Source organism: Lagopus muta, chromosome 6, assembly GCF_023343835.1.
Source record: "Lagopus muta isolate bLagMut1 chromosome 6, bLagMut1 primary, whole genome shotgun sequence".
Lineage (NCBI taxonomy): Eukaryota > Metazoa > Chordata > Aves > Galliformes > Phasianidae > Lagopus > Lagopus muta.
In genome coordinates this window covers 53,393,578-53,419,377 of record NC_064438.1, presented here as the reverse complement: position 1 = coordinate 53,419,377, position 25,800 = coordinate 53,393,578, and the positions used below count along the sequence as shown (strand labels likewise).

At 41.2% G+C, this 25,800-nt stretch overlaps 1 protein-coding gene across 2 annotated transcripts in view; it reads right to left on the bottom strand.

The window, feature by feature from the left end:
• The window catches only part of KCNH5 (potassium voltage-gated channel subfamily H member 5), a 149,974-nt gene that overhangs the window by 107,618 nt on the left and 16,556 nt on the right, over positions 1-25,800 (bottom strand). The window contains exons 3-7 of one of the 2 annotated variants that reach the window (XM_048947624.1): positions 22,633-22,739; positions 18,371-18,499; positions 5,037-5,152; positions 3,866-3,937; positions 266-658 (exon numbers count right to left, since the gene is read on the bottom strand). In XM_048947624.1, coding sequence (XP_048803581.1) covers positions 266-658; positions 3,866-3,937; positions 5,037-5,152; positions 18,371-18,499; positions 22,633-22,739 — 817 coding nt within the window. The remainder of the gene's footprint in view (positions 1-265; positions 659-3,865; positions 3,938-5,036; positions 5,153-18,370; positions 18,500-22,632; positions 22,740-25,800) is intronic. The other variant, XM_048947625.1, reaches the window with a different exon arrangement.

The following is a 25,800-nucleotide window of genomic DNA, read 5'->3' as shown; positions in this document are numbered from 1 at the left end:
CACTGGGAAGTGAATGGGACTTTGCTTTTAGATTAAGTGAAACTGAAAAGCATGTTCATTAACTTCATGTCTCCATGCACCACTGAAATCCTAAGACCTCTCTTCTTCTCAGAGATAGAGCATAACACAGACACAGCCCAGCAGCCATTCCTGCATGTCTGCACAGGCCTATGTTGCCTGTTACTGCTGCCAGACAGAGGGAAGCAGACCCCTAAATTAATTCCTAATTAAAACACTTATTTAGTGGTGGACTACAACAGCTTACCTCATCCACATTCTCAAAGGCATTGATGATGTCATACGGTAAACAGGACAGAAGATCAATCACAAACCACGTCTTCAGGTAGTTCATCCTTATGAGTTTGGGATCAGATATAACCTCTCCGCCAGGGCCAACAAAGGTTGTATGAAAGTTCAAAACAATGTCAACCAGAAAAATAACGTCCACGACACTGTCCAGCACAAGCCAGGCAATGTTGTTCTGCTTTGTCTTGAAGGAGACGTTATATGGAACCATAATTGCTGTGTAGAAGGTTAGAATCAAGATGACCCAGTCCCAAGTGGTCTTAAAAGCACAATAATGTAGTATAATGTGCGGTGGAGTCTTTGGAGCTTCTTGCTTGTACTGAGGAAGAATATCAGATCCCAGCTGGAGAACCTGTAAGAGGAGGAAAAAACACAAAAACGCTACTGTTTTCAATTAACGTGATCCAATTAGGGATTTCACAGATTTCTGTAAGGAGAAGCACAAAGACAGGACTGTATTCATTGGACATTCCAAGACAACCCACAGTTTCTACATTATTTGATTTATTTAGCCAGCAAGCATGTTGGTGCATAAGTCACATTAAGAAAGAGCAGAGATAGCTATAAGGAGGGCATACGAGGATAACCTTGCATAAAGGCAGGTCTCTGCAGATGTACTTATGGGAAACCAAGCCTATAGCAAGGGCAGAGAAGCTCTATGCCAACAGGTCATGGGTACCATGGCATGGGCTCATGCCCTGCAGTTACAAACGTGAAGTATTCATTCACACTTGGAAGTTTAACAAGATTAATCCTTCATATCTGGTCTCTGTTTTAAACCACTGTTCAGCCACAGCAATGCCCTATCTAGCCACACATCAGCCTTGCAGGCTGACCTCTTTCTAAAATAACACACACAACTTCTGCCCTAACTCCGTGGTAATACCATTCCTCCTGTCTATTTTCTTCAAAAAGTTGTTGCCTTTACAAGCTCAATAACACCAGTGGGTTCTCTTTTATTTCTTGTAATTACTTCTCTTTTTTTTTTTTCCATGTGACTATAACCACCTCTGTGCTCATTTTTGTAAATTGTGGCACTCGAAACACTGCAAAGGAACCAAGCCGAATTCAGTCAAGACATTCTTCTCAGCTGATCTAATTACTTCTTATCTCAGTCCAACACAAAGGAACATACAGCATGGTAATATACTGTGCTGACAACTGAAAGATTCATGTGTATTTTGGAACTAATCACACCTTTCCACTTTGGGGGGGCCTCAAGTATGCATAGGATAAAATAAGCAATTCCAGCAATCTTAAACTCATTTCAGCTCTGTGACTGCCCCACACTAATCCACCATATTTGCAGGACAGTTAGATTGCAAATAGCAGCCTCATATGCGTAAAAGCAATCAAATGCAGAATGGGCGCTCAGTGAAGAGGAGTGAATGGTTCTGAATAAATAGCACAACTAAGAATACGAACTGCAGCGTTCCAGATACAGATTCTCCATTAATTCTTTACAGCATTATTTTTAAGACGAAAAAAATTGTTACTGAGATCAGCAAGCGAAAACCTGGCTCGACTGAAAAACCTCTTCTCCAGAAATCACTAAGGGACAACAGCAGCAGCCTCTCTCGCTCTGTGGAGGATGGTGTGGTTTCCCAATATGTCTGATCTGGCTCAGTGTCATTCGGTAAGCTGGGGTGCAAACCTCCCTGTGCCTCCCTGTTCCCACCCTTCCTTAATGTCAGATTTAGCAGTCATATCATTTAAGGAAAATGAGCTAAGCTGATATAATGAAAAATTAACTTCCTGTTACACTAGCGACCCATTTATTTTCTACAGAATTAGCCAAAATTGAACAAATCTATCCTGTGGTCAGAAAACCACCAGACATAAAACATGGGAAGTGGCAAGAGTGCAGCAGAGACCTCTAGGAGACCACAGCTGCCCCTCTGCCATCAGCTCGGATGTAACACGAAGACATGCGCTGAGCTCCAGCCAACCAACAACGCAATGCCAAGCAGCCCAGATCCAGAGAGGCTCACCAGAGACCCTTACAGACACCAAGCCCCTCGAGAGACCCACAAACATATCAACCTCCAGGTGCTCCTTCCCAGTGTGCAATTCAAAACTCACATGCAGCACTCCTGTATCTAACCCAACAGGCATGGGGAACTCACTCGTGGATCCATGCATCCTTTCTCAGGCAAAAGCAATGCATTCCCCCAACACACTCAACCAGTGCTCTTTTCTCTTCCCATGAAACTTTCTTCAATGCCAAAATGCCAAAACACCATTTTAGCTTTGACTCAAACTGAAGATTATCTCTAGTTATATCCTCTTTCTGACCTCACCTGTGGATAAGATTTTCACACTTCACTATCACAATACATCAGGACAGGGACTACTTTCCATGGTTTCTCCAGATCTGTTTGTTTCCTGTCTCATTCAGTGAGGCAGGAGTTGGAAACAGTAACTCACTATAAATTGAATAATAATTTTCCTTGGGCTCAAGATGAATGTGATGAACATATGCTTGATAGTTCCCTATGCCTCTGGTGGTAGAGTGCTTAGAAGATCCCATGGTACAATAAAGGCATAATTATTATTCCTAGCATAATAGCATGCTGATTTTGACATGGTGTGTGGGTGGCAAGTGGCTGAGGAGACTACTGAACTATAATGATTATTTATTTCATGCTGCGTGAATTTTTAATTTTAAACCACTAAAGAATATACAGTATCTTGTTAGTCAACTCCATTCATCACAGACTCTGAATGGTTCTTGCTTACAACTAACTAATATGACTGATAAGAGGCAAAGCCGGTAAGGTGGGCAGTACCTTCTGCCAGGGGTGAGCTGTGAGGAAAATGCACCTCCTCAGATACAGAAGTATGGGAAATGGTGCCTGAACAGCGACGGCACACCTCTACCTGGGAAAAGTAACCCACTCTGCATTCCTGGCACACTCTCTGCCTCTAAAGCATCCTGAAGCTGCAAAATCTTGTAAGAGAGGAGACTGTGCGCTCCCCCCCAAACCTATTCCCACGAACAACCTTCACCTTTACTTGAGCTTTTCCTGTTGCACGTCCTAAATCCTCTGTTGCAACTTCAATTAGTCTTTCCACTAGCTACAGTGGGTATGGTGAACCATTTCCTGTTCCATGCAACTGCTTTAGACATGTTTGAATATAGCTACCATACCTTCTCCAATCTTTTTCCAGACAAAAGCACTCATAAATATAACCAGATTGGAAATGTCATCAATTAGAAAAACAAGTGAGAATCATTCAGCAGTCAGCAAAGCTAGTGGTATGGGATAATTCTTGAAAAACATCATGCTGCCAGCACCTTGAAAATTGTAGGCTTCTATTCTGATTTCATTCCACGTAAAGCTTGTGATATATAAGTCCACTTAGACAAGAAAGGAAAAACAAGACAACAACAATGAAAAAACCATTTAAAACTGCTGCGAATTCTTAGCACCAAACTGAGGACAATCTCTCAGGCATAAGGGGGATAGGGCTGTCATATTTAGTAGCCCGTATATTTTGACCACATTTTTTACCCATATAATTTTCATTACCAATGACATGAAGATGAAAGCAGTACCTCTGTTTCATCAGTTAACCTGAAGGCTTTCACTTGTTGCACCATCTGCACTGTTAAGGAGATGTTTGCAACCTGCCAAAGAGTTTATTTCATCAGTTCTGAAGAAGAAAATTATTAGCAAAATACTTCAGGAACAACTTTTTCAAAAAAGTTGAGCTTAAAGGTATATGTACAGTCAGTGTGCCTGTACAACCCCATGGATCTAGGCAGGGATGCTTCCAAAGAAGAGTACCTGGCTTCTCAAAGAACCCCACTTGCCCAGAAGTGGGCACTCACAATGGTTTCTGACCCTTCAAGGGGCTCAGAAACACAGAGTCTGGTTCCATGCTGCTGTGAGACAGCAAGTCGAAGACCAAACTGCACCCCAAGCTAAGCAGCAATCAGCAAACTTGGAGCTGCGTTCAGAAATTAGACCTTGTAAGAGTGACCAAGAGATTGTTTCCATAACTGTCCCCCTCTACTCTGCCCTCATGAAGCCCCCGTCTGGAATACTGCATCCAGACCTAGGGTCCCCAGCATAAGAAGGATGCAGAGCTGTTGGAGTGTGACCAGAGAAAGACTATGAAGATGATCAGAGGACTGGAGCACCTCTTTGGTGAAGAAAGGCCAAGGGAGCTGGGCTCATTCAGGTTGGAGAAGAGAAGGCTCCAGGGAGACCTCATTGTGGTCTTCTTGTACCTAAACAGATCTTATATACAGGAGGGAGACCGACTTGCTACGTAGTCTGGAAGTGAAAGGAAAATGAGGAACCATTTTAAACTGAAAGAGGGGAGATACATACATTTGGAGGAGACTGTTTACTCACAGGGCAGTGAGGCCCTGGCAGTGCAGCCCACAGAGATGTGGGCACCCCATCCCTGGAGGTGCCCAGTGCCAGGCTGGATGAGGTCCTGGGCAGCGTGAGCTGGTGGAAGGCAACCAACCCACAGAAGGGGATTGGGTGGCTCTAATGCCTATTCTAACCCAAGCCATCGGATGACTGAAAGAGCATGACTTGTCCTGGAAATATACACTTGGCACACAGTGCTTATTAAGGAAGAGGAGAGCAGAGGCTGAAAAATCAAAATCTGGAAACATCACCCTAAAAATATTATTTATTAGCAGAAACGTTGTTCCTCCTCCCTCTCTCATCTCTTCCTGCCTGAAGAAGGAATGTGTCTGTCCCACTTACTTCAGCCAGGCGGGAATGCTTGTGCACCACCTCAGCTTTGTTCATCGGTGTCAGCTGCTGCAGCACGCTCCGGCTGTTCGTCAGGGCCCGCGTCAACCGTGCAAACTTCGTCCAGCCTGCAGGGAAGAAAAAAATACGGTCACAAGCACTTACACCCCATTCAACATGAGTAAATCTCCTATGCGTTCACTGATATTAAGTCTCAGACTTGGGTAGTTTCTCTAAATTGCTGCACAGAGCAAGTTCTGGCTCCAGGCTCCACAACGTTGCAGAAGAGCAAGAATACCACTGCTTCAAGGCAAACATAAGTAAACCTGAGTAAAATCAAAATGCTCTGGCTTGTTCTCTCTTCTCGCTTTTGGAGATACTGTGATAGAGGAATCGCACTGCGCTTTCAGCCTTCTGGGGAGTTACTCAGTTGCTACAAACTAATTATTAAGCACTGAATTTACCACATCTGTAAACCCTGCAGAAGTGAAATCCTCCCCAGCCACCAACTGGTGCATTCCTCCAGCAAGAAGCTGGATCCTTAAGTTGTTACTGCTCCTTGATCTGATTATTAATACAATTCAGGGACATAATAAATAAATAATTAAAAAAAAAAAAATCAGCAAAATCCATGGGTGCATGTTTCAAAGTAGAAGAACTGTAAGATTTTACAGACAGATGAAGCACTAGATTTTAAATTGCACTAAGCAATACATTTAGCTGTTAAACTAATGATAAACAGCTGCTCTAATGGTAGCTTGAGACCTTCACACTGGGGAACGTTTTTCTGCAGAGTTCAGAAAGGAGCAATCGGTGTTTAGAAGTGACAGCAGCACAGAGCCAGGAGCATGCCACTAAGTCACTGCTTTTGGACAAATGCCCATATGTGACAGCTGGCACAGGTGCGTCATTGGATGAGGCAGAGCAACGGGAGCAAAGGAAAAGCGAGGGGGTTCAACAGCACAGCACTGCAGCGTTAAGCAGGAAAACTGAAAATTCAGATGTCTGCAGGAATGAAACACCTCCCCATGAGCAAAGGAGTTTTTAGTTTGTGTCTTTAATCCTGTTTTGATATAATTTTATTTTGAAGTGGTTTTACCAACACTTGTGCAACGCTCAGTTCAGCCAGGCATAACCTGCTAACTTACCTCAAAAGCGTGCATAAAATATCAAACATGTTATGGATAGGAAATGGTTTTGGTGAAAGCTATATTTTTACTTAACTTGAATGCTGAGCAGGTGAAAATTAGAGTGAAAGTCAGATACAAGAAACAAAACACAATATTTCTATGCTAGCTTGGTTTATGCTTAAATGCCTCTTCTGACAGGAGTCTAGGGCTGGCAATGATAGGAGATGGTCTCTGGTACTAACTTGCATCCCTTTCCTATGACGCATCACAAAAATCTGTGTTCTCAAAATATCTCTCCTCTTACAAAAGCAAAACTACTAAGAAATCCCTGGTCATCATCTTATATAAGAAAAAAAACACCACATGTTCAGAAAGCCTGGGAAGGTCTCCCACAGATACCACAACGAGTTGGGGAAGCTATATAATACAGGTACGAAATGACAGGGACCCTTCAACTGTAAAAAATAAAAAGCATGGAAGAACGTTGTCTTTCTCAAGTATTTCTTTTCCACCTCGATGAAATCATCATTGTCATGAGAATGAAGAAAGCCACACATTTTAGCATACAAGTTTACTATTCTGCTCATTTGGCCTGATCTCTTCTTTTGAAGGTGTAAAGTATTTCATGGTGTCTTTTCTCCACCAAGACCAAAGCTCTGTGTTGGGCTACAGAAGAGTTTTCACAAAAACCCTTCCAACCTCATTTGGAGACTCCACATTTTTATATTTCTTTCTGTTCCATGAGAGCCACGACTCTGGAGATTAGAAGCAATAATACGCTAACATGACTTTTTTGTAACTCAGCACGAAGTCCATCATCGTTCTACACACTTCAACTTCTCTCTCTGCAAAAGCGTTAAAAAGCAGCAAGTTCCTTTGTTTCCTATTTACAGCCCAAGAGCAAAATACAGCAACAGCAAGATGCTAGGGTATGAGTAGGAAGGTGAAAATGTATACACACTGCCTTGTGTCTGAAATAATCGGTACAGGGTACATCTCTGTGTTCGTTGACCTTGTAATAAATCAGCTAAGTTCAGAATTATATTTAAAACCAATGTGTATGTTTAAATAGATCAGGTAACAATTTGCATAGCTGCCTACTCCTGTCAATGTTTCTTCAAATGATTCCTTCCTATCTTTTCCTCTAGAGACTGTTAAAATGAATGATAATTTTATCGCATATATTAGCGACTGCCTGTCCTCACTGATATTTTCAGTCTGCAAGGAGAAAAAGAGTGGCACAAATAAGTGCAGTAAGAAGGAGAAAACAAAAAAAAAAAAACAAAAAAAAAACACAACACTTCTGATTCTCTCTTCAACTCAACTGGATTTTGTCTTTCTTACATGGCTCCACTTGAAAAATAATACCCTGAGCCTGCATCACTGCACTCAAATTCTTAGGAACAAAGGCAACATGGCACCAGATTATATCAGCAGCTGCTTCTCTTTGAAGGAAGCCAAGCTGGGTATTTCAGAGGAAGATGTAAACCACCCCAGACACAAAATTCTGGAATAGCATACATAAAATAATTGTTTCACTTGGTTTTTATTGATTACTTTCTGATTCACTGACAAAAACAGAACTTACAACCTGCTTTTAAGAAACCTCATGATTTGCATTCATTCTCGTGATTCAAAACAAGTGCTGATTCTCACACAGAAACCCTACTGGGTTACCTCACTGGTGGTGCCCATTACTAAAATTGAAATTCTCACACTGCCAAGAAATCAAAGACGCAGGTTAGACAACAGTATTCACATTAAAACAGGACTTGAATAAGACAAGCATGCTGATAAACATCAACCAAACTAGGCTCTGCCTTGGCCAAGCTGTACGTTGTCCTTCCAAGCACATAACTTTCTTTCCTCTTCCATGGTTTCTGTCACAGTACAATGCTTTTTATCAGCAAAATATTCTTCAGGTCTCTTGCTCTAATTAGGATCACTGATTTGACAGTCCTTTGGAGCTAACTGCAGCAGGCATGTTTTGGTGGCACACCTGAAATAATGGCTGAGACAAATATTTCTTTAAGGATGAAAAAAGGAAAATTAATTTCTTTTAAGAATTGATATGTCTTTCAAACTTGAGCCAATACAACATAAATTGAAGCTGTCAGCACTGTGTCAGGATGCTTGAGAGAACATAGGAACACAGAAGGGAGGTAGGCACTGGGTCAAGTGAAGTAGGCAGAGAACCCAAACACTTCCTGGACTTGGTGGAGAAAAGCTTTCCAGATGTTTCAGGTTGCTCTCTCAACCACTCCGTAGGTGCATGAACTACTTGAGAACTGCTGCAGAGCTAAAGTGGAAAATAGCATTTCCAGTTTTCTTGTTAATGACTCCATAGGCAGAGATGGCATCTTGTATATAAGTTTACCACACCAGAGTTTTTCCTACCACCCCTCAAGAGTCAGAAAGTCCAAGTTTAACTAAAACAACTAACTCATTATAGTAGGTTCCTTTTCATCAGTTACTGCTCCAACAGAAGTATTATTATGCCCATACATCTTTATTCCTGAGACCTGAATCAGTTGTGTTTTATATTGGACAGCCAGGATGGGAACAGCCCTGCTTTTCTAACAGCTCTACCACAAGCAGCACTAGCCGTTTGCCCTGTGTTCACAGACCTTCTGTGAACTTCACTCTTGCACTGCCATAGGGACCTCTATCCCTGCCCTTCTGGTCACCATTCTTCTTCCCACTAATAGACCACAGAGCTGGATCCGACACAAACACTCTTGTCCATCTCCAACTTCAGTTAACTTCAGTTCCCATTTTATACTGCCCTCTCCGAGTCTGAAGAAAAGTCATCCAGGACAAAGATGCTGCTGTGGAATACAGCAGAGAATAAAAAGAGTAAAAGCTATCTAAAGAAAGCCCAACAAGGAGGCTTCCTCAAGCACCCAGTCCCAAAATGGGTGGCTCAAGATGAAGAAACAGTCTTCCTTTCAGGTGGTTTTCTTCAGAAGTGATGGAATACAATCACAGAATCGTTTGGGTTGGAAGGAACTTGCAAGATCTTCCTATACAGACCTCAGCCATCAATACACATGTCCATTGCCTTCAGAAATAATATTTACAAATATGAGTATCTGCAAGTGAGAAAACCTTTCCATTTCCCCTCCTACTGTAATTAGGAGTTCGTCGTATTTGTGTACAGGTTCAAATATGGATTCAGCCACCCATCTAACACATACACTGAAAAAATTGTTACAATCTCCAGTTCATAAACTATATTACATTATTTTAAAGCTAAATCCATACACCAGAGTTTATGAAGAGTTTAAAATCTCAAGGGAAGATATTAACATTGTTTATAGTGCACTTGCTTAGAAGAATCTAGGCATGACTATTTCCCCCCTAATAAAACATAAGCGTAGCTCTACTGGGTTTCAATTAACCTTTTAGTCAGGGTTTGCCTGATCTCAAAAGGAACAGAAATAATGAAGGCTTTTAAATCAGTGTTTCATGAAACTATCCAATACCTCAGACTACAGTGAGAACACCTGGGTTAACAACGATACTCTATGTAAAAAACAAAGAGTAATGACAGCAATGCTCATGTGGATTCCTGCCTGAAGGAGTGCTACAACTCCAGACCATGGAAAGGTCATTATTCACCCCTTGCTACATAGCATGAAACACTTAAAACACAGAGTGTTTAAATCATATATACCCATTGACTTATCCACAAAAGCAAGGAGCTAGCACCACTCATTTAGGTAGTTTGGATGTCAATTGATAATATGGCTCATCCTCGTGCATCAGAACTTAGCATCTACAAATCTCTATTATTTATAGACGTTCAGACAGCAAGGTCATTGCAATGGCTGGCTATTTGCTCTTTACTGCAGGTAAAATATGGCTGGAAGAGCTCACTCATCAGAAAACTTCGTCATCCTGCTGTTGCTTTGTTCGAGATAGAGAGATAAATGGGATTCCTGAATAAATAGAATAATAGTCAAACAAAGCTCAATCACTCCCATGATGCAGTAAAACTATTCATGAGCTGAAGAACCACACCAGCTATGCAAATGTAATTCAAAATATTAGGATAAATTTTCCTACTTGAAATTCTGTGCATTCCACTGTCTGACAGTGAACTGCACTCTTGGGATAATTTTTACACCTGACCTCTTATCTGCATCAATTCTGCATTCCCAGTTAGTATCCACCCACTAAAACTACTAGGGAGCTCAAAATGGATATGGAATCACCAGGTAATCTTCAGCATACCATTTCAGTGTTCTGAGCTTCAGTCTCCTCTCCATGAAACGCAGCAACGCTAATGATCTACTGGTAAGATTTATATATTGCTAGGTTACATTTGGTACACAACGTATTTGTGTAATTCATTCTGACACAGCTGCAAATTTACAGTGCACAATTACTTAAATTTCATGTTTCTGCAACTAAGCTAAACTTTATTCGCATGCACATAGGGCCACCAAGGACTTATATCCCGTAACTGTATTAAAAAAAATGTAATTTTAGGAGGGGAAAAAAAAAAAGCCTGAATACTGTAAATATCAGCCAACTAGCTTTTAGTTTATCTGAGAGCAAAATGGTCAATGAAATATACTGGCCAAAAGATCAGGCTCAAGAGAAGGTCAGCAATGAGAAATGAAAATGCAACATAAGCAAAGCAGACAGGGATTGGAAGGGACAACAATTAAATACATGCATGAGAAATTATGGATTTTGAAATGGTCTTGGAAAGCTCAAAACGTACAGGGGAAAAAAAAAGCCTTCTCTGGCTGGATTTACTTCAATAATTATAATGTTTTTAAAGAATTTCCAGACATGATCAAAAGGCTTTCTTTACTCATATGCAGAAAGGGCAAAGAGGAAGAACAAGTAAATAGAAGGAGCCTTGTTTGATCTCAGCACCACATAAAATGACAAAAAAAGCTGATCTGACTTTCAACACATCTAATAAAGGCAAAAAGAAATGGAATATTAGGAATGGCTGTCAATACGGAATGATGTACAATGCCCAGCAACGTTAATTTCATTATTTATTTGCTAAGAGTATAAATTTGCTTTCAGAGAGATGGTCAATTGCCTTGCCCAAGCTGGAGGCCAAACGCATCAGCCAAATGGAGCCACAGAACGAGGATGATTCTCCCAGATCCTCTTATATGGCAATCACTGGTGACTTGACATTGCGTGACACTCCTGACAAAATATTAAGGGCATGCAGTTCAGTAAATCTCAGATTAAATGGATAAAGAACTTGGTACCTGCCAGATATTAAAGGAGGAGTAGTTAGAAAGTTAGCAAAAAAAGTAAGCAGTAAAAAGTTATTATTGAGAGCATTTCTGACCCAAGCAGGCAGGTCTTCTTCTATAAGGTCTATGGCTTGAAAGTCACTGACAAAATGTCAGACAACAGAAACATTAGAGGAATGTTCATCAGGATGATGTGCTAGATAACTAGGACTGGGCCAATACAGTGTGTTTTAAATTGACATCAGGTATGTAGATGAAGAGACGCAAACTGTATTTACAGCAGGGAAAGGAAAACTTCCCTAGCAAGAGCAGTTCTTAAAGGATCCAGAGATCTTAGTCTTGTTAGTTCCATATGTGGTTTGCTCTGCCAAAAAGTTACCTTCTCCTGAAAAATACAATAGAGCTAAACTTGGAAAGGATGAGCAATAGAAAACATTGAACTCACCTAGCTTCAACATATAATCAGCTACAGAAATGTATTTCAGACCCAATAAGCTTAAATCCATGCTACCAGCTTCATCCCCACTGCTGCTAACAAGCTGGATTAAATGCAGCTGAAACACTGGTATCTGCCATCACCAGACCTCCAAATTCAGGCTAGATAAAGCTTTAAAGAGCACAGCTCATTTATTTTATCTAAAGGAGGCTGAGGGATGGCTTGATTACATCTGCAAGTGCCTTAATGAAACTTATTTTTTTTTTAGTACAGTAGAAAAAGTGTTTAAGAAGATGCCACTGCAAGAAGCTGAAGCCAGGTTAATTTAAATAAAACACTCCCTTTAAAGCCATAAGTGTAACAAATTGAGAAAAATATGAAATGCAGAGGATTCTGTTCAGAGTTCTAAATCAGTACTGGACTTTGAAAAGGATGGTTTAGTTCAGGGTTAAGCAAAAGATTAGCTTACAGAAACATAATGGCCTTTGATATACACATTAGAATCTTAAAAACCTTAACTCTACTGCATTTGTAGTTATTATTTTATATAGGGCTTATAAATGTTCAATTTTCAACATAAAATGTATCCAAATACAAAGTGTTACTTCTATAAAGATCAACTTGCAGTTTAATTCAATCTCTCACAGGGCTACATTTGATTTCAATTGCGATTTTTTTTTTTCATTACACATTTTATTTGTAGAAATTTACAGACATTTAATATTCTTCCTGGGCTGTTAAAAGAGCACACACAGACCTCAAAATACAATATCAGATTCAGAAATGTACTTGATTTCTGTGAAGGAAATCTAATAGCACTGGATATGGAAATTCTCCACTCTTCATCACAGTGGCAAAGCAAGAACAGGGGCCCGTTTACCACTAACACATCACCAAAGACACTAATGGGGACATCTGTACTACAGGAACAGAATGAGGGCACCTCAGAAGGTCTTCCTACTTATTAGAAAGCTGTGTACTTCCAACATAGATGGTTTCAAACACCGAGAGTCTGTATATTAGCACAATTCCTATGCATTGTCTACTCCTCCCATCGGAAGTCCCCCTAGAGTCCAGGCAAATGACCACTTCTGTGTCATCCTGCACAAAATCCTTTCATGTGGGCCAGATGGTCCCAAGAGAGAACAGACAGCTAGAGGTAACCACCTTGGGGCCTGAAGACACTTAGGGATGAAACTCTGAGGATCAGAGCAATGGGAAACAGCAGCAGAACAAACTGTATTTGGTTCTATGAAGCACCAAAACCCCATAATTACAACCATGGTAAAGTGCAGTGAACACACAGAGAGGATATCCAAATTGTGACCTATTAAATTACTGTTATGGATTACTGTCAAGGTGATGTATTCAACAAGGTACATTGTGCTTCAGCTAAAGGTAGAAACCTCATTTTCATGCTCTAATCCCTCCACCCACTTCTTCTATTATCACTAGGATTGATACCCCCTCAAGGAAAAATTTCCCATGTGCAACTAGTTATATATGCTTAATAACCAGCACTTATTAAAGATAAAAAAGGATCAGAATTATAGGCTTAGCAAGGATTAGCAAGCGTGTAAGTGCGTATTTCTGCAACTGGCACACTTTTTATAGCCCTGTCACACTCTGAGATACAGTTGTATCATTATATGAAGTTATATAACCATAAAGAGTTATATCACTAGGAGCAGTACAGCATTGTCCCAGACAGTCTTGATTATCAAAGTCTGGCAGTACCATGAAAAAAACCCTTTAGGATACTGCTGTGCCATCTCCAGATCCCATCTGTTAAGGGCACGCAGTCCAGAGCTGTAGGAGCCTCATTAGCACATTGTTGCACCCTAATCAAAGGTTCCATCTCCATCAGTATTCACAGGAACTTCCCAGCCAATTGCAGCTGCAGAAAAGCTTGATACTTCTTTCAAAAGAGACTCAAAACAACCAGTGAGAATCCCAGGCAAGCAAACTTTTAACTTTACCTGGAGGCCATGTTTTTCTTTCACTGGTGGTAACAATGGAAAAAAAGCTATTGTGTAACTAGGTGGCACTTCACCATAACCTAAAAAAAAATTCCAGCCTTCTTCCTTCCTTAAACTTTCAGTTTAATATCATCTACAGTATTCTTGGCTTTAAACTGTGTTAAAATTTTAAGTGGACCAATTTGCCCTCCTAACAGGGCCTAGAAAAATGGCTTTTTTTTTTTTTTTTTCCTGACAAATAAACATAAGATTATTACCACTGTGTGCCTTTGGAGGGGCTGAATGCTTTCAGATGCTTTTAAAAGGCCACTGCGTAAAGGCAGAATAAGAGCACAGCAAGCTGATAAAAGCATCCAACTGTGACCCTAGAATGGTACAAACATAAAAGAGAAGATTCTTTGGGTTTTATGCTCTGGAAGAAAATACCTTCATATGCTTGTAATGGCCTTCCACCTCTGCTGTATAAGGCGTTCAGTCCGGACACCTGGAGAGCTGGTTCTTCACCACCACAGATATGACCTACTATGACCTATTGCCCAGTACTGAATCCAGATCAGATAAATGTTCATATTAACAAAGAGGTACAAGGAAAAAAAAAGCAGACAAAACACAGCACAGCTCTTTCAATGGCAAATAATGGATTGTCCTGGTGACCACCATCATGCCTGCCCCACCTCCCTGCCCCATCACTAGTCTTCACACCTCTCCTTCCATGCTGCCACTGATTACAATTCACGTAGCCACCAACACACAAGCTTACAAACCATCAAACAAGTCAACAGATCGCTCTTGTCCCTTCTCTCTGCACCTACACAACTGCTGGTGGCACCTTCATCCAAGAGTAAACACATCCCGTGTATCACTGATGCCTCCTCCTGTTATCGCTGCCTTAACCACTTCTGCATGAGATGCTTTGAATCACTGAATCATAGAATATCCCAAGTTGGAAGGGACCCACAAGGATCACTGAGTCCAACCCGCGGCTCCACACAGGACCACCCAAAACCCAAACCCTATGTCTGAGAACAGCATGCAAGCATTTCCTGAACACTGGCAGCTCAGGGCTGTGCCCACTGCCCTGGGCAGCCTGCTCCATTCCCACTGGCCTTTCCCTCACCCCCAGCTGCCCTCCCCTGACACAGCTCCATTCCATTCCCTCAAGCCCTGTTGCTGTCACAAAGAGCAAAGCTCAGTGGTGTCCCTCTGCTCCCTGTGAGGAGCTGCAGACCACCAAGAGGCCTCCCTTCAGCCTATTAATTAGGCTTTCACAGTCAGACTCTTCCCAGTTATGAGGATACAACTACTTTTTGGTCACTGTTAACACCGCTTATTAAATACTGGCTAAAACACTGCTTGGGTGTTTCAGTCTTGTCTTCACTTTCTGTAACTCTATAGAGGTGTATGCATGCTCCTGGAGGGGTGGAGGGAGAATCAGAAGGAATCCAAGGTGCTTAATGTCTCTGTGTCAGTGGGATTAGCAGAATAACAAACTGCTCTGTGTTTTATAACAGTATCCCACATGATAGGTCAGGAAAATAAGTCTGTCACATTCTCACTGTTGTACTCACAGTATGCTCAGAAAATTGAGGTTTCTGATCTCTGACGATGTATTTTACCTGAGGAGGGTAACTTTTAAATACTCCCTTTCTCCAGTCATGCTTTTTCAGTCCCATAATCTTCAACAGCTTTCTGGACAGCAATAAATTCACAGCCTGCTGGGTGACCTGGAACATTTTTCCCCTTTTGCTCCCTCCTGCAAGCACAGCCCCTTCCTCCTGCTCCTGTTCCTGCTCCTCCTCCTCCTCCCTTTTTTCTGACAGCATGAGCACAGCCAAATGTGAGCACACAGGTAAGCAGACACCCACCATCTGTCACAGTGCCCCAGCCCTCTCCAACTCCCTTCCCTACCACAGGGCCAGTCCATGTGATATCAGCTATATTTTTTGTGCTGTGCCTTTCAGCAGTCGTGGTTTTGAGACTATGTTGGGCAAAAATCCCACCTCTGCCTTGCAAGGTGGGTGTAGGGTATTCTGCAGTAAGATGAATATTTTGGTTTAATGTCCTGTTCTCACAAACAGGACCAGCTCCCCTACACCTCTGAACACGTCTGCATCCTCATTATGGAGGCACCACTGCTGGTTCCCCAAAACAGCAGCTGCCCAAGAAAGGAGGGCATCACACACCAACTGTTTTGCAGCCACAAGTGTGGCCAGCAAGCACAACCATTTATTGACATGCAGACATCCTGCAGCAGAGCTACACCCACTGTAATGATTTAAATACCAAATCCTTGTACCTCCAAGGAGTGTGATACACTGAAGCTTTACAACAAAGCAACGTACATTCAAACAGGGCAGAATGCATTGGTATGGGGAGATTATTGCATAATGGCATCAATATTTTATTTCTGTTGAATTTTTTATCTCAAATTTACTGCTCCCATAAGTAATAGACAGTAACTCATCTGCACCATAGTTACTTATGTATTATGTATTGCATGGTCCTGGCAGAATTTCCAAAGGAAAATCTTTTTTTTTTTTTTTCTTTTTTAAATAGCCCTTCCAATGACAAATCCCAGCACTTAGCAGCACAATCCTATCAAAAAACCTTTTTACAAAAGTTGAAAATTTCTCCCTTAAATTGTAATGTATATGTTTACCAATTTCATAATTCAAAAAGAAAGTGGCCTGACAGCTTCTAAGCACATTGTAATGTTATCTGCAAGGACAATGAATTATGCATATCTCACAGCACTACCTCTGACAAAACAAGGCTGTGATCCCAGTGCAGTGGGATCCTGCTGATCCACCCAGTTGAAATGCAAACTGTACTGCAACGGTGCTGCTTTTCCAGCAGTGAAACATTGTTAATATTTGAATATGATATTTTAATATATTGTCAATATAAAAGAAACTCTAATTTATGCAAAAATAGAAGAAAATACGCATAAGGAGAAGAAAACAGTCAGGTCAGTGGTTTGTAATTATGGAGTTTGCTGGACGTATTGATCAATGTTAATCAATGCTGTAATCAGAGTTCTCCAAGGAAATTCTTAAGGCTCTAATTGTATGCCTTAAAGACAGATGTAGCTGTACTGTTTGTTGTTTATTTTGTTTGGTTGTTGCTTTTTTGTTTGTTTGTTTTTGAAGTACAACTTCTACAGAAGTAAGAGCTCTTTAAACATGCAGTCAAACCTCTCTGGCTGCTGATGACAATATTTTGCAATGTTCATAGTTGATACTTGACACTGTAACTAATGGTTCTCCTCACTGGAGACTCACAGCATTAGACTCATTACTTACTTTGCAGCTATTGCTCTTTCCCATAGGAACACATATTGTTTCCATAATGGATGCCAGGTGGATTCTGCTCTTCCTCAGCCACAAGATGGGGAGGGGATGAACTCAGCATCCCCAGAACATCTCTCCCTACCCAGAGAACAAACCTCCCAGGCTGAGAACCCAAAGGAACATTTGCAGGATACCAACTGAATTGTAGAAGCAGTAAAACTTATGCTGGCTGAGAAGGTTCTCCTATATCTGGATCTTATAACTCACAGATAATACTCTGTAGGCAAAAAAAAAAAAAAAGTCTTATTTTTAGGTGTTAGAACAAAGAGAGGCTTTTCAAGTATGACTTTCTCAATCTACATTTCAGTTACCCAAGCATGTGTTACCTATATATCATCAGAAAGCAATTTAAATTGTTTGCATTCAAATGACAGAGTTTTATCCTAAAGGCAGCATCTCAGAGGGCACATGGCTCTCAGCGAGAAATCTAGCCTTCTACAAGCACAAAGAGAAAAACAGAGCAAGGAATTCATTACTAGAAGACAACTTCCTAGAGAAAATGGGGTAAGGATTCCACTGCAAGAATGTCCTTGCTTATGGGAGCACACATTCTTTTATCCAGAGCAATATACATGAGACACCAGTCATGCATCTTACAATCAGAGCACAGAACGTTGCCAGATCCTCTGCACCTTTTCGCCCACCAATTTTCTCTGTTCAACATGGGTCATCAGGTGATGAGAGCATTGCATGCCTCAGCAACCATCACCAGTAAGAGCTATCAAAAACAAGCAGAACATCCACTGCCATACAGACATCATTGCTGGTCAGCAAAAAGATACCCAGATGGGCTGTTTGTTCTGCATCTCAGCTCCAATAACAAGAAAGGGAGGTAAGATCAACACTTCAAAGCAAAGAAGTTGACATTTTTGATAAATAGAAAACAGAAGTTTTGTAGAAGGTCTCCCAAAGCAACATAGTATTACAGTAACTAAAAATCATGCCACTTTTAGCAAATACTAGCCATGGTGAAGAAAAATTGATATTACAAAGTTAAAAGGTTTGCAGCTCTGGCGAAACATTGTTAGGGAATATTCTGCTCACAATGATTTACTTTTCAATTCTAATCAATCATTTCCAAAAACAGCATCTAAACTCTGACATGTCACAAAACAATTCCTGAAAGCGAGATTCAGATCACAGCCATGAGACATGACTAAGTCTGAACATGTACTTAACCAATTACAAATAAAAAACAAAATAGTGTATTTCATATTTACCTTTTGTTGAATCATCTTCTATTGGTTGCTTGAACAAAGTGATATCCTTAAAAGTGCACAGGAACAAAACTACCTTTTCATGCTCATTTCTTATAGGAGCAATTTGCATGTAGAACCAAACTGGGGTTCCTGTAGAAAAGGTGACAAAAAGGTGACATTGGACTGTGGTGTAACACAATCTTCCCCCAGCCTGTCCATAGGATAATTTATAAATCATATAAAACACATGTAGTAATACCAAGATGTGATCCTAAACTACACATACCAGGTATTTCATTTTACCTCCTCAAAGGAAAACAACCTATTCTCATTCTTAAATTTGAATGGGGGTGATGCTACCAATCTAACTAGTCCATAACAAGAGACAGAACTTGCTCTTGGTCTTCCCCACCTTGTCTCTGTGCAGGATAGCCAGGTAAGAAAAAAAACAGACTGAGGACATCTTTGAAGGCTTCTTTACATAATATGAAGATACCAAAACCAAAACTGATGGAGTACAATGCCAAATGCTTTTGAAATGTCATAGAACCGTTAAAGTTGGAAAAGAACAATAAGATCATACAGTTCAACCTAACCCATACCCACCACACTTCCCATTGACCATGTCCCTCAGTGCCACATCTCCACACTTTTTTTTAACACCTCCAGGGATGGTGACTCCACTGCCTCACTGAGCAGCCTGTGCCAATATTTCACCACTCTTCCCGAGAAGAAATTTTTCCTTATATCTGATCTGAATGGCTAACATCCAATTTGATGCTACTCTGTTGTTTAAGAGAACTCAAACTAATTCAGACATCTAAATATCCTAACTAGACAAATAAGCAGATTTGATTTCCTGTCTATAGTCACATCCTCCATTTTCTCATTGCGACAGGCTCCACAAGTACATGCAGATCTGCTCTGCAAATGGGCAAAACCCTAAAAGACTTCAAACATTTGTTGAGAAGTTCCCTGTTCATCTGCAAGGACATGAGTGTCAGAGCTGCATGCCACCAGACAAAACTCCAAGCCCACATGTTCCCAGCTTTACAACACCTCCACTTGCTGCCCAACGAATGCCTTCACAGTCAGCTTTCGGATTTGATGTGCTTTCAGTCAGGTGATATAATGGCTTTTCTCCTAAGCTGTCTGAATGCCAGCCTGAGCGCTGGCACGCTGAAACAAGCTGCTCACTCCCTGACATCCCAGGGCATTGCTGGCCCCTCCAAATCTCCTCTAACATACCATATCCATCTGGGAGCTGTGCCAGGAACTGAGTGATGGACACCCAGAGGGCAACAAAACCCACTCAGAACAGGACAGCTGTAGAGAAAGTCAAAATCCACAAGGGTTCATGGTAAAACTCAGCACTGCTCTATTGGGATTAAAGCAATAACTCAATGACAGCAAACTGGAGAGGTGAGTGAGAGAGGAGACTGCTTTTGGTGGTAATTCCAGAGCCATTATGCTGATTACTTGGCTCTTTCTATTCCCAGTTGCTAACCCAAGATAAAAGGCTCTTTTCACATATTCTAAGAAAGAGTGCTGCAGCTCTCTGGAGTGATGCTGTGCTTTCATTTTTACCTGGCAACTCAACAGCACCCTTTGAAAAGCTCCAAAAGTAGGCAAAATAACTTGTACAACAGCACTGCTAAAAATCAAAGACAGAGGCAAGGTAGGTAGTGCTGTAGAAACTGCAATCTGGGCAGGAGCTCAAAAGCAGGCAAGGCAGTTTCCCAAGTGTTACATGTATACATGTACATGCCTAAACTGCTGCTGAATAGCTAGGTGGGTAGAGCTGAGAGCTATACAAGAAGGAATGCAGTAAAACAGAAGAAATCTGTAGCAAACTTGAAGATCTGCACCTGAAAACTGCTAAATAGGTTAAAAACTAAGGATGCATGTGAAGGCAGCAGCCCTATGTATGCAGCCTGAGAACGACAGCTCTGAAAGGTCATCACTGTGCTGAAGGACAGGAGGATAGAAAGGAATTTCTCGATTTCAAGATCTCCCTTTGCTGAAAACACAAAGGAATGAATAAGAAAGGAAAAGCTATGGTACAAATAAAAATATATAGCACTTCTGGAGCTAGTCTTACATAATCATAGAATCATTAAGGTTGGAAAAGGCTGCAAAGATCATCTAGTCCAACCACACACCACCCCCACCATGCCCACTGATCACGTCCCTCAGTGCCACATCTCCACAGTTCTTGAACACCTCCAGGGACAGTGACTCCACCTATCCCTGGGCAGTCTGTGCCACTGCATCACCAGGTGGGAAAGTGCTTGGTGAGCACTGCAAGCTCCGCACAGGAGAGAAGCAGTACAAGGTCTCTGCAGGTGATAAACACAAGCCTTTATACAGAGTAACTCTAAATTTTTCAGAAGTATACTATACCAACAGATACTATTGTTTATTTCCTGTCTGCTCCAATATTCAGCCTGGAAGAGAAGCACACGGTTTCTTGAAGAACCTTATTTCACAAAGCTTGGTGTGTGACACATGGAAGCAAATCCAACGCAAGCCAGTTGCTGAACTGGAACCAAAAGGCGAACCTATGTACTAGGTGTTAGCAAGAGGCTGAAGTTCTGGGCTTTGGGCGATGGAGAAGAAGCTGGCAACATATGGCTGGGAATTTTTTCAAGACTAAAAAGAAAAAATGAGTGCTTGTTCATGAGGTCATTCTGTAATCCTACCCATCTCACAGAAAGTACAGGCATAGAGATTTGGGCAAAGGTGAATATTTTATTAAGGCAACTGCAGCTCAATAAATCCCTAAAACATCATCAAGATCAAGCAGGCAATCTACAACTCAGGGCAAAAAATCAACAATGAACAAGAACGATGACCAAGGGAAGACTTTCCACTTTTTATATTTAAATATAATGAAAAGGAACTTGGTTCAGAACTGGCCCATGCCAAGCAGGAGCTACCATTCTAATTTAACAGAGAAGCCAGGGTTGGGGAAAGGCTGAAATCTTCTCCTGCAAACACCCGGACACCAGGCCTGGTGGTGCTGGGCACCATCACCTGCAAAGAACTGGGGTCTGTCCCACAAAATCTCCATAATGTGAAAGGGTAACCAGGTGACTTGTATTGGGCAGGTAGACACAGAATCTAGGGAATACGTCCATATGCCAAGGAACTGAAAGGAGGTCACTTGGAGAGTTATCACAGGCACTTATAGGAGCAGCCAGACTTCAGAGCCATTTCTGCTTCTCTTTTTAATTAGTGTTTACTAAGATGCTTCAAAGCAAGCAGAATTGCAGAAATCTGAAGATGCTTCCTATCATTTAAGTGCACATACAAGAAGATTTAGTTTAAAAAGGAAAGGTAGAAGTTAGGCACAGGAGTATGTTTTGAGAAGCTGAGGTATCCTGCACGCTCTCTTCAATGTTTTTAAGGGTTTATGTGAGTTTGCAGTGAAAAGGACAATCAGGCATAGCCAGCTTTTTCCTCAGGGCTCACCACTGCTTTCCACAGCCTCACAGCTCAGAGGCATCTCCACCACTGGGAGCAACCACTCACAAAATGAGAGAATGGCTTCTTACTTCTGCACATTTGGGGATGTTTCCTGAGGGGAAACTTCATTGAGAATTTCTTCTCCCCATCAAACCCAGTCAGATTCCCTTTCAGAATACAATCTTCAAAATTAAACATATTTTGGAAACAAGGATTCAGGTCTGAGATACAGGTAACCCCTGCTAGCCCTGGCTATCTGAACACTTGTTCTGCTTTAAAAAAGAGCTTTCCTGCACAGTGATGACCAAAAAGCCCATTCCTTCCCCGCATCTTGTCCCTTAATTTATCTGTATGTCAAAATGACTATTTTAATCTGGTATATAGTTATACACTTCTCTATATATTATAATATACATATATACCCATTGCATATATTAAATATATTATAGTACTTTATCATGGAATCATTTTGAGTTGGAAGGGACCCTTAAAGGCCATCTGGTCCAACCCCCCTGCAGTGAACAGGGACAGCCACACAGCTCTATCAGGTGCTCAGAGCCCTGTGCAGCCTAACCCTGTGTGTCTGCATCACCTCTCTGGGCAACCTGCAACAGCACCTCCCTACCCCTATTGTAAAACACTTGTTTCTTATATCCAGACCTTTGCAGTTTGAAACCATTTCCCCTTGCGCTATCACAACAGTGATACATATATATATACACACATATAGTGCATCATTGATATATCACAGTATAAATAGACATATAACAAATACACATTATCACTCCCAACACAATACACAAATGTATACATACTGTTTTTCTTGTAGAGGAGAATTTCGAAGCAGTTTGACTCATAGTTGTCGAAAGTCTGTCTGACTTTTTCAATGGTCTTCTTGTCTGTCAGTTCACCATACATAAAACTGAAAAAGAAAAAAAAAACATTTTTCTATTCTTCCTAGACAAGCAAAACAACAAGCAGCCACCTCAGACTGCATAGCCATTGGGGATGCTATTCACTGTCATTTACCATAGTTTAACTATCATTTACTTTCATTTAAATAGTTAGTGTCGCAAGGCTGTTACAAAACCTACAATAGTAAGTAACCATCACTGCCTTTTTTATGTAAAGTAGATGTATTTGCTGTCATCTAATGTTTCATTAAGTGCTTTTCTGAGCGTATCTTTAAGGGCATATTGTTAGAAAAAGAGCTGATAGCCTATAAAACCATTATTGCCACAGCTTGAGGCCATGAGAATATTGCTGTGAAATTGAAGATTACTGAACAAAACCTTTAAAACATCTCAAATTTCATTCAGTCCTCGAAAAGGATGCTGAAGGAAGACAAGGACCTGCAACAGGTAACAGCTGTCAGCTGACCCAATATTGATGGTTGCAGATCTAATCTTGCCAACATGCATCTGGGACAAGAGGATCAGAATCCTTTATCTAAATACCAATTACAAACTGAGGTAGGAATTACCCAGTAAGAACTAATTACTGCGATTGTCTGAGAATTCACTCAGAGTTGTCCCACTGTAGCTATATCTGCATTACTTCTAAAGATAACCACACACTCTCATTTTTTCTTACGGTGTACCACATTTCTTTAATATTTCACTGAAAATATGGAAAAACATTGAAATATTTTTGAAGACTCATCTCTCTCCAGACAAAGATTAGAAAAACCTAATTTTAGCCCTGCTATTTCTTGCACCTTGACCACTTCATCTTTGCTCTCTTTTCCAGGTCAGACTTTCAACTGGTGCAAGTTAACCCACCCGCAATGACCTTACTTGTGAAAGCCTTTATGAGAAAACAGCCAGGCATTTCTTGTCATCTCCCCTGGATTAAAAATAGGTGAAGACTGCTCTGTGCAAATTCCCAATTATAGAACTGAAGGAAAATGGAGCATGGCATAAAAGCTTTCAGACACTTGGATGAATACAATCCTCATTGATCAGACTCCCCCCCTCCATCTTCTTTGTTCACAAACGTTTTGAGCTCCAGCTGAAACCTACAACACACAGCCCTATGAATATGAGAGGGAAAAAGAAAGGCTATCAGTGCTGCTGCGGCTTAAATCCAGCTTCCCTTTTTATTGATCAACAGACCTTCAGAGGTTCAATAAATATTTATATTATGCCCACTGTTCTGAAAGAAACAATAAAACAACACAGTGATTAGCGCCCTGGCAAACATTAAAATACTCAATGAAGGCTGGATGGTGAATCCTTTCTCTACAACTGGCTCAGGGAAGTGATAGGGCTGCTCCTACAATATGGTGTTGTCAGCCTTGGGTCAGCACAGCAATGGAGATGTCGCTGCAGTAATGGATGTCAGGACAGAACACTATTGGGGAGGAGGCTTCATTAAGGTACCACATGTCACTAACTCACATAGTTCTCTTCAGGGAATGCAAAACACAGCTTGCTGCTCGCTTTCAAATGGCCTGCCTTTCCTTTAGCAGCTCAGCCAATAGTGTTTTATACAGGAGCTGGCAACAAACAAAAGTTTGAATGCTTTTCTTTTTAAATCTAACCCTTTTCAGTGCACTGGTGAGGTAAAGAAGACTGCTCAAATCTGCAAGACAAAATAAGAGCTGGGGGAGGGGTCTCTTGTTTTTTGTTTTTTTTGTCATCTCAAGGCTTACAAACATTTTTCTTAAGTCTCAAAGGAAAAAAATAATGAAAATTTGCTAAAGCTTATGACTGTAGATGGCTTTATAACACAGAAAGTTGTCACTGATTACCATTAATATGTCAAACCATCCATAATGCTACAAGCGCTGACCTATACGTTAGGTCTACCTTGTAGAAAGCTGGATGAGCCCACAGTGTGTACTTGTAGCCAACAGTATCCTGGGCTGCGTCAATGGAGGGGTGGCAGTTGGGGCAGGGAGGAGACCATTCCCCCCTGTTCTGCCCACGAGGCCCCATTTGGAGCACTGTATCTAGGGTTGGGGCCCCCAGTACAAGAGGGGTGTGGTTGTTGGAGCTGGACCAGAGGAAGGCCACGGAGATGCTCAGAGGGCTGGAGTATCTCTGCTATGAAGAAAAGCTGCAGGGAGCTCGGCTTGTTAAGTCTGGAGCAGAGAAGGCTCCTGGAATGCAAAATTTAGGTTAAATGTTGGGAACAAATTCTTTATTCAGAGAGCAGTGAAGCCTCAGCACTGCTGTCCAGAGAGGTGTGGGTGCCCCAGCCATAGAGGCAATCCAGTCCAGGTAGAATGGAGCCCTGGGCAGCCTTATACAGTGAGTGGCAGCCCTGTCCACAGCAGAGGGGTGGGAATTAGACGATCGTTAAGGTCCCTTCCAACTAAAGCCATTCTATGAATTAAAAATTTAATCAACTTTATGTTTTAATATCAGCCTATTATTGTCATAAATCTGTAAAATTCAAATCTTGCGTTGTTTTCATGTATAAAGAGGTATTTAAAAGGCTTGTGGAAGGAAATAACTATTTTTCAGAAGCCAATTTTTTACTAGCAGGCACCAAAAGGGCCTTCAAGCCAATCACTGTGCAAGTTATATAAGATCTGTGCTTATCATAGGTTTAATTTAATCTGTCCTATTTTGTATACATGGAGGGACTCCTACTTCTTCAGTCAATCACTCTGTCTTTTTCTGCCTCATATTTTTGTTATTTATTGCTTGTCAAGTTCCTTCAGTGCACACTGTACAAGACATAAATATAAAAGCCAGCCAGCCTGCTACTGGGGATCTTACTATCTAGAAAACAGACTTATCAAAGAGAAACAAGAGAAACAAAGCTTACTGAAATACTCAGAGAAAGAAACAATCTTACATAATCTTCCCCATCTCTGCAACAGGCCATTTGCCATTTCAGATGCCATTCCTCCTGCTCTCCACTGAAAGCATCCCTCCATGCAAAAGCCACATCTAAAGCTTTGCACTGTGCTTCCATTTTCTTTGTTAGGATCCAGAAAAGCATCACTGGAGCAGCTCCTTGTATGCAGTGCA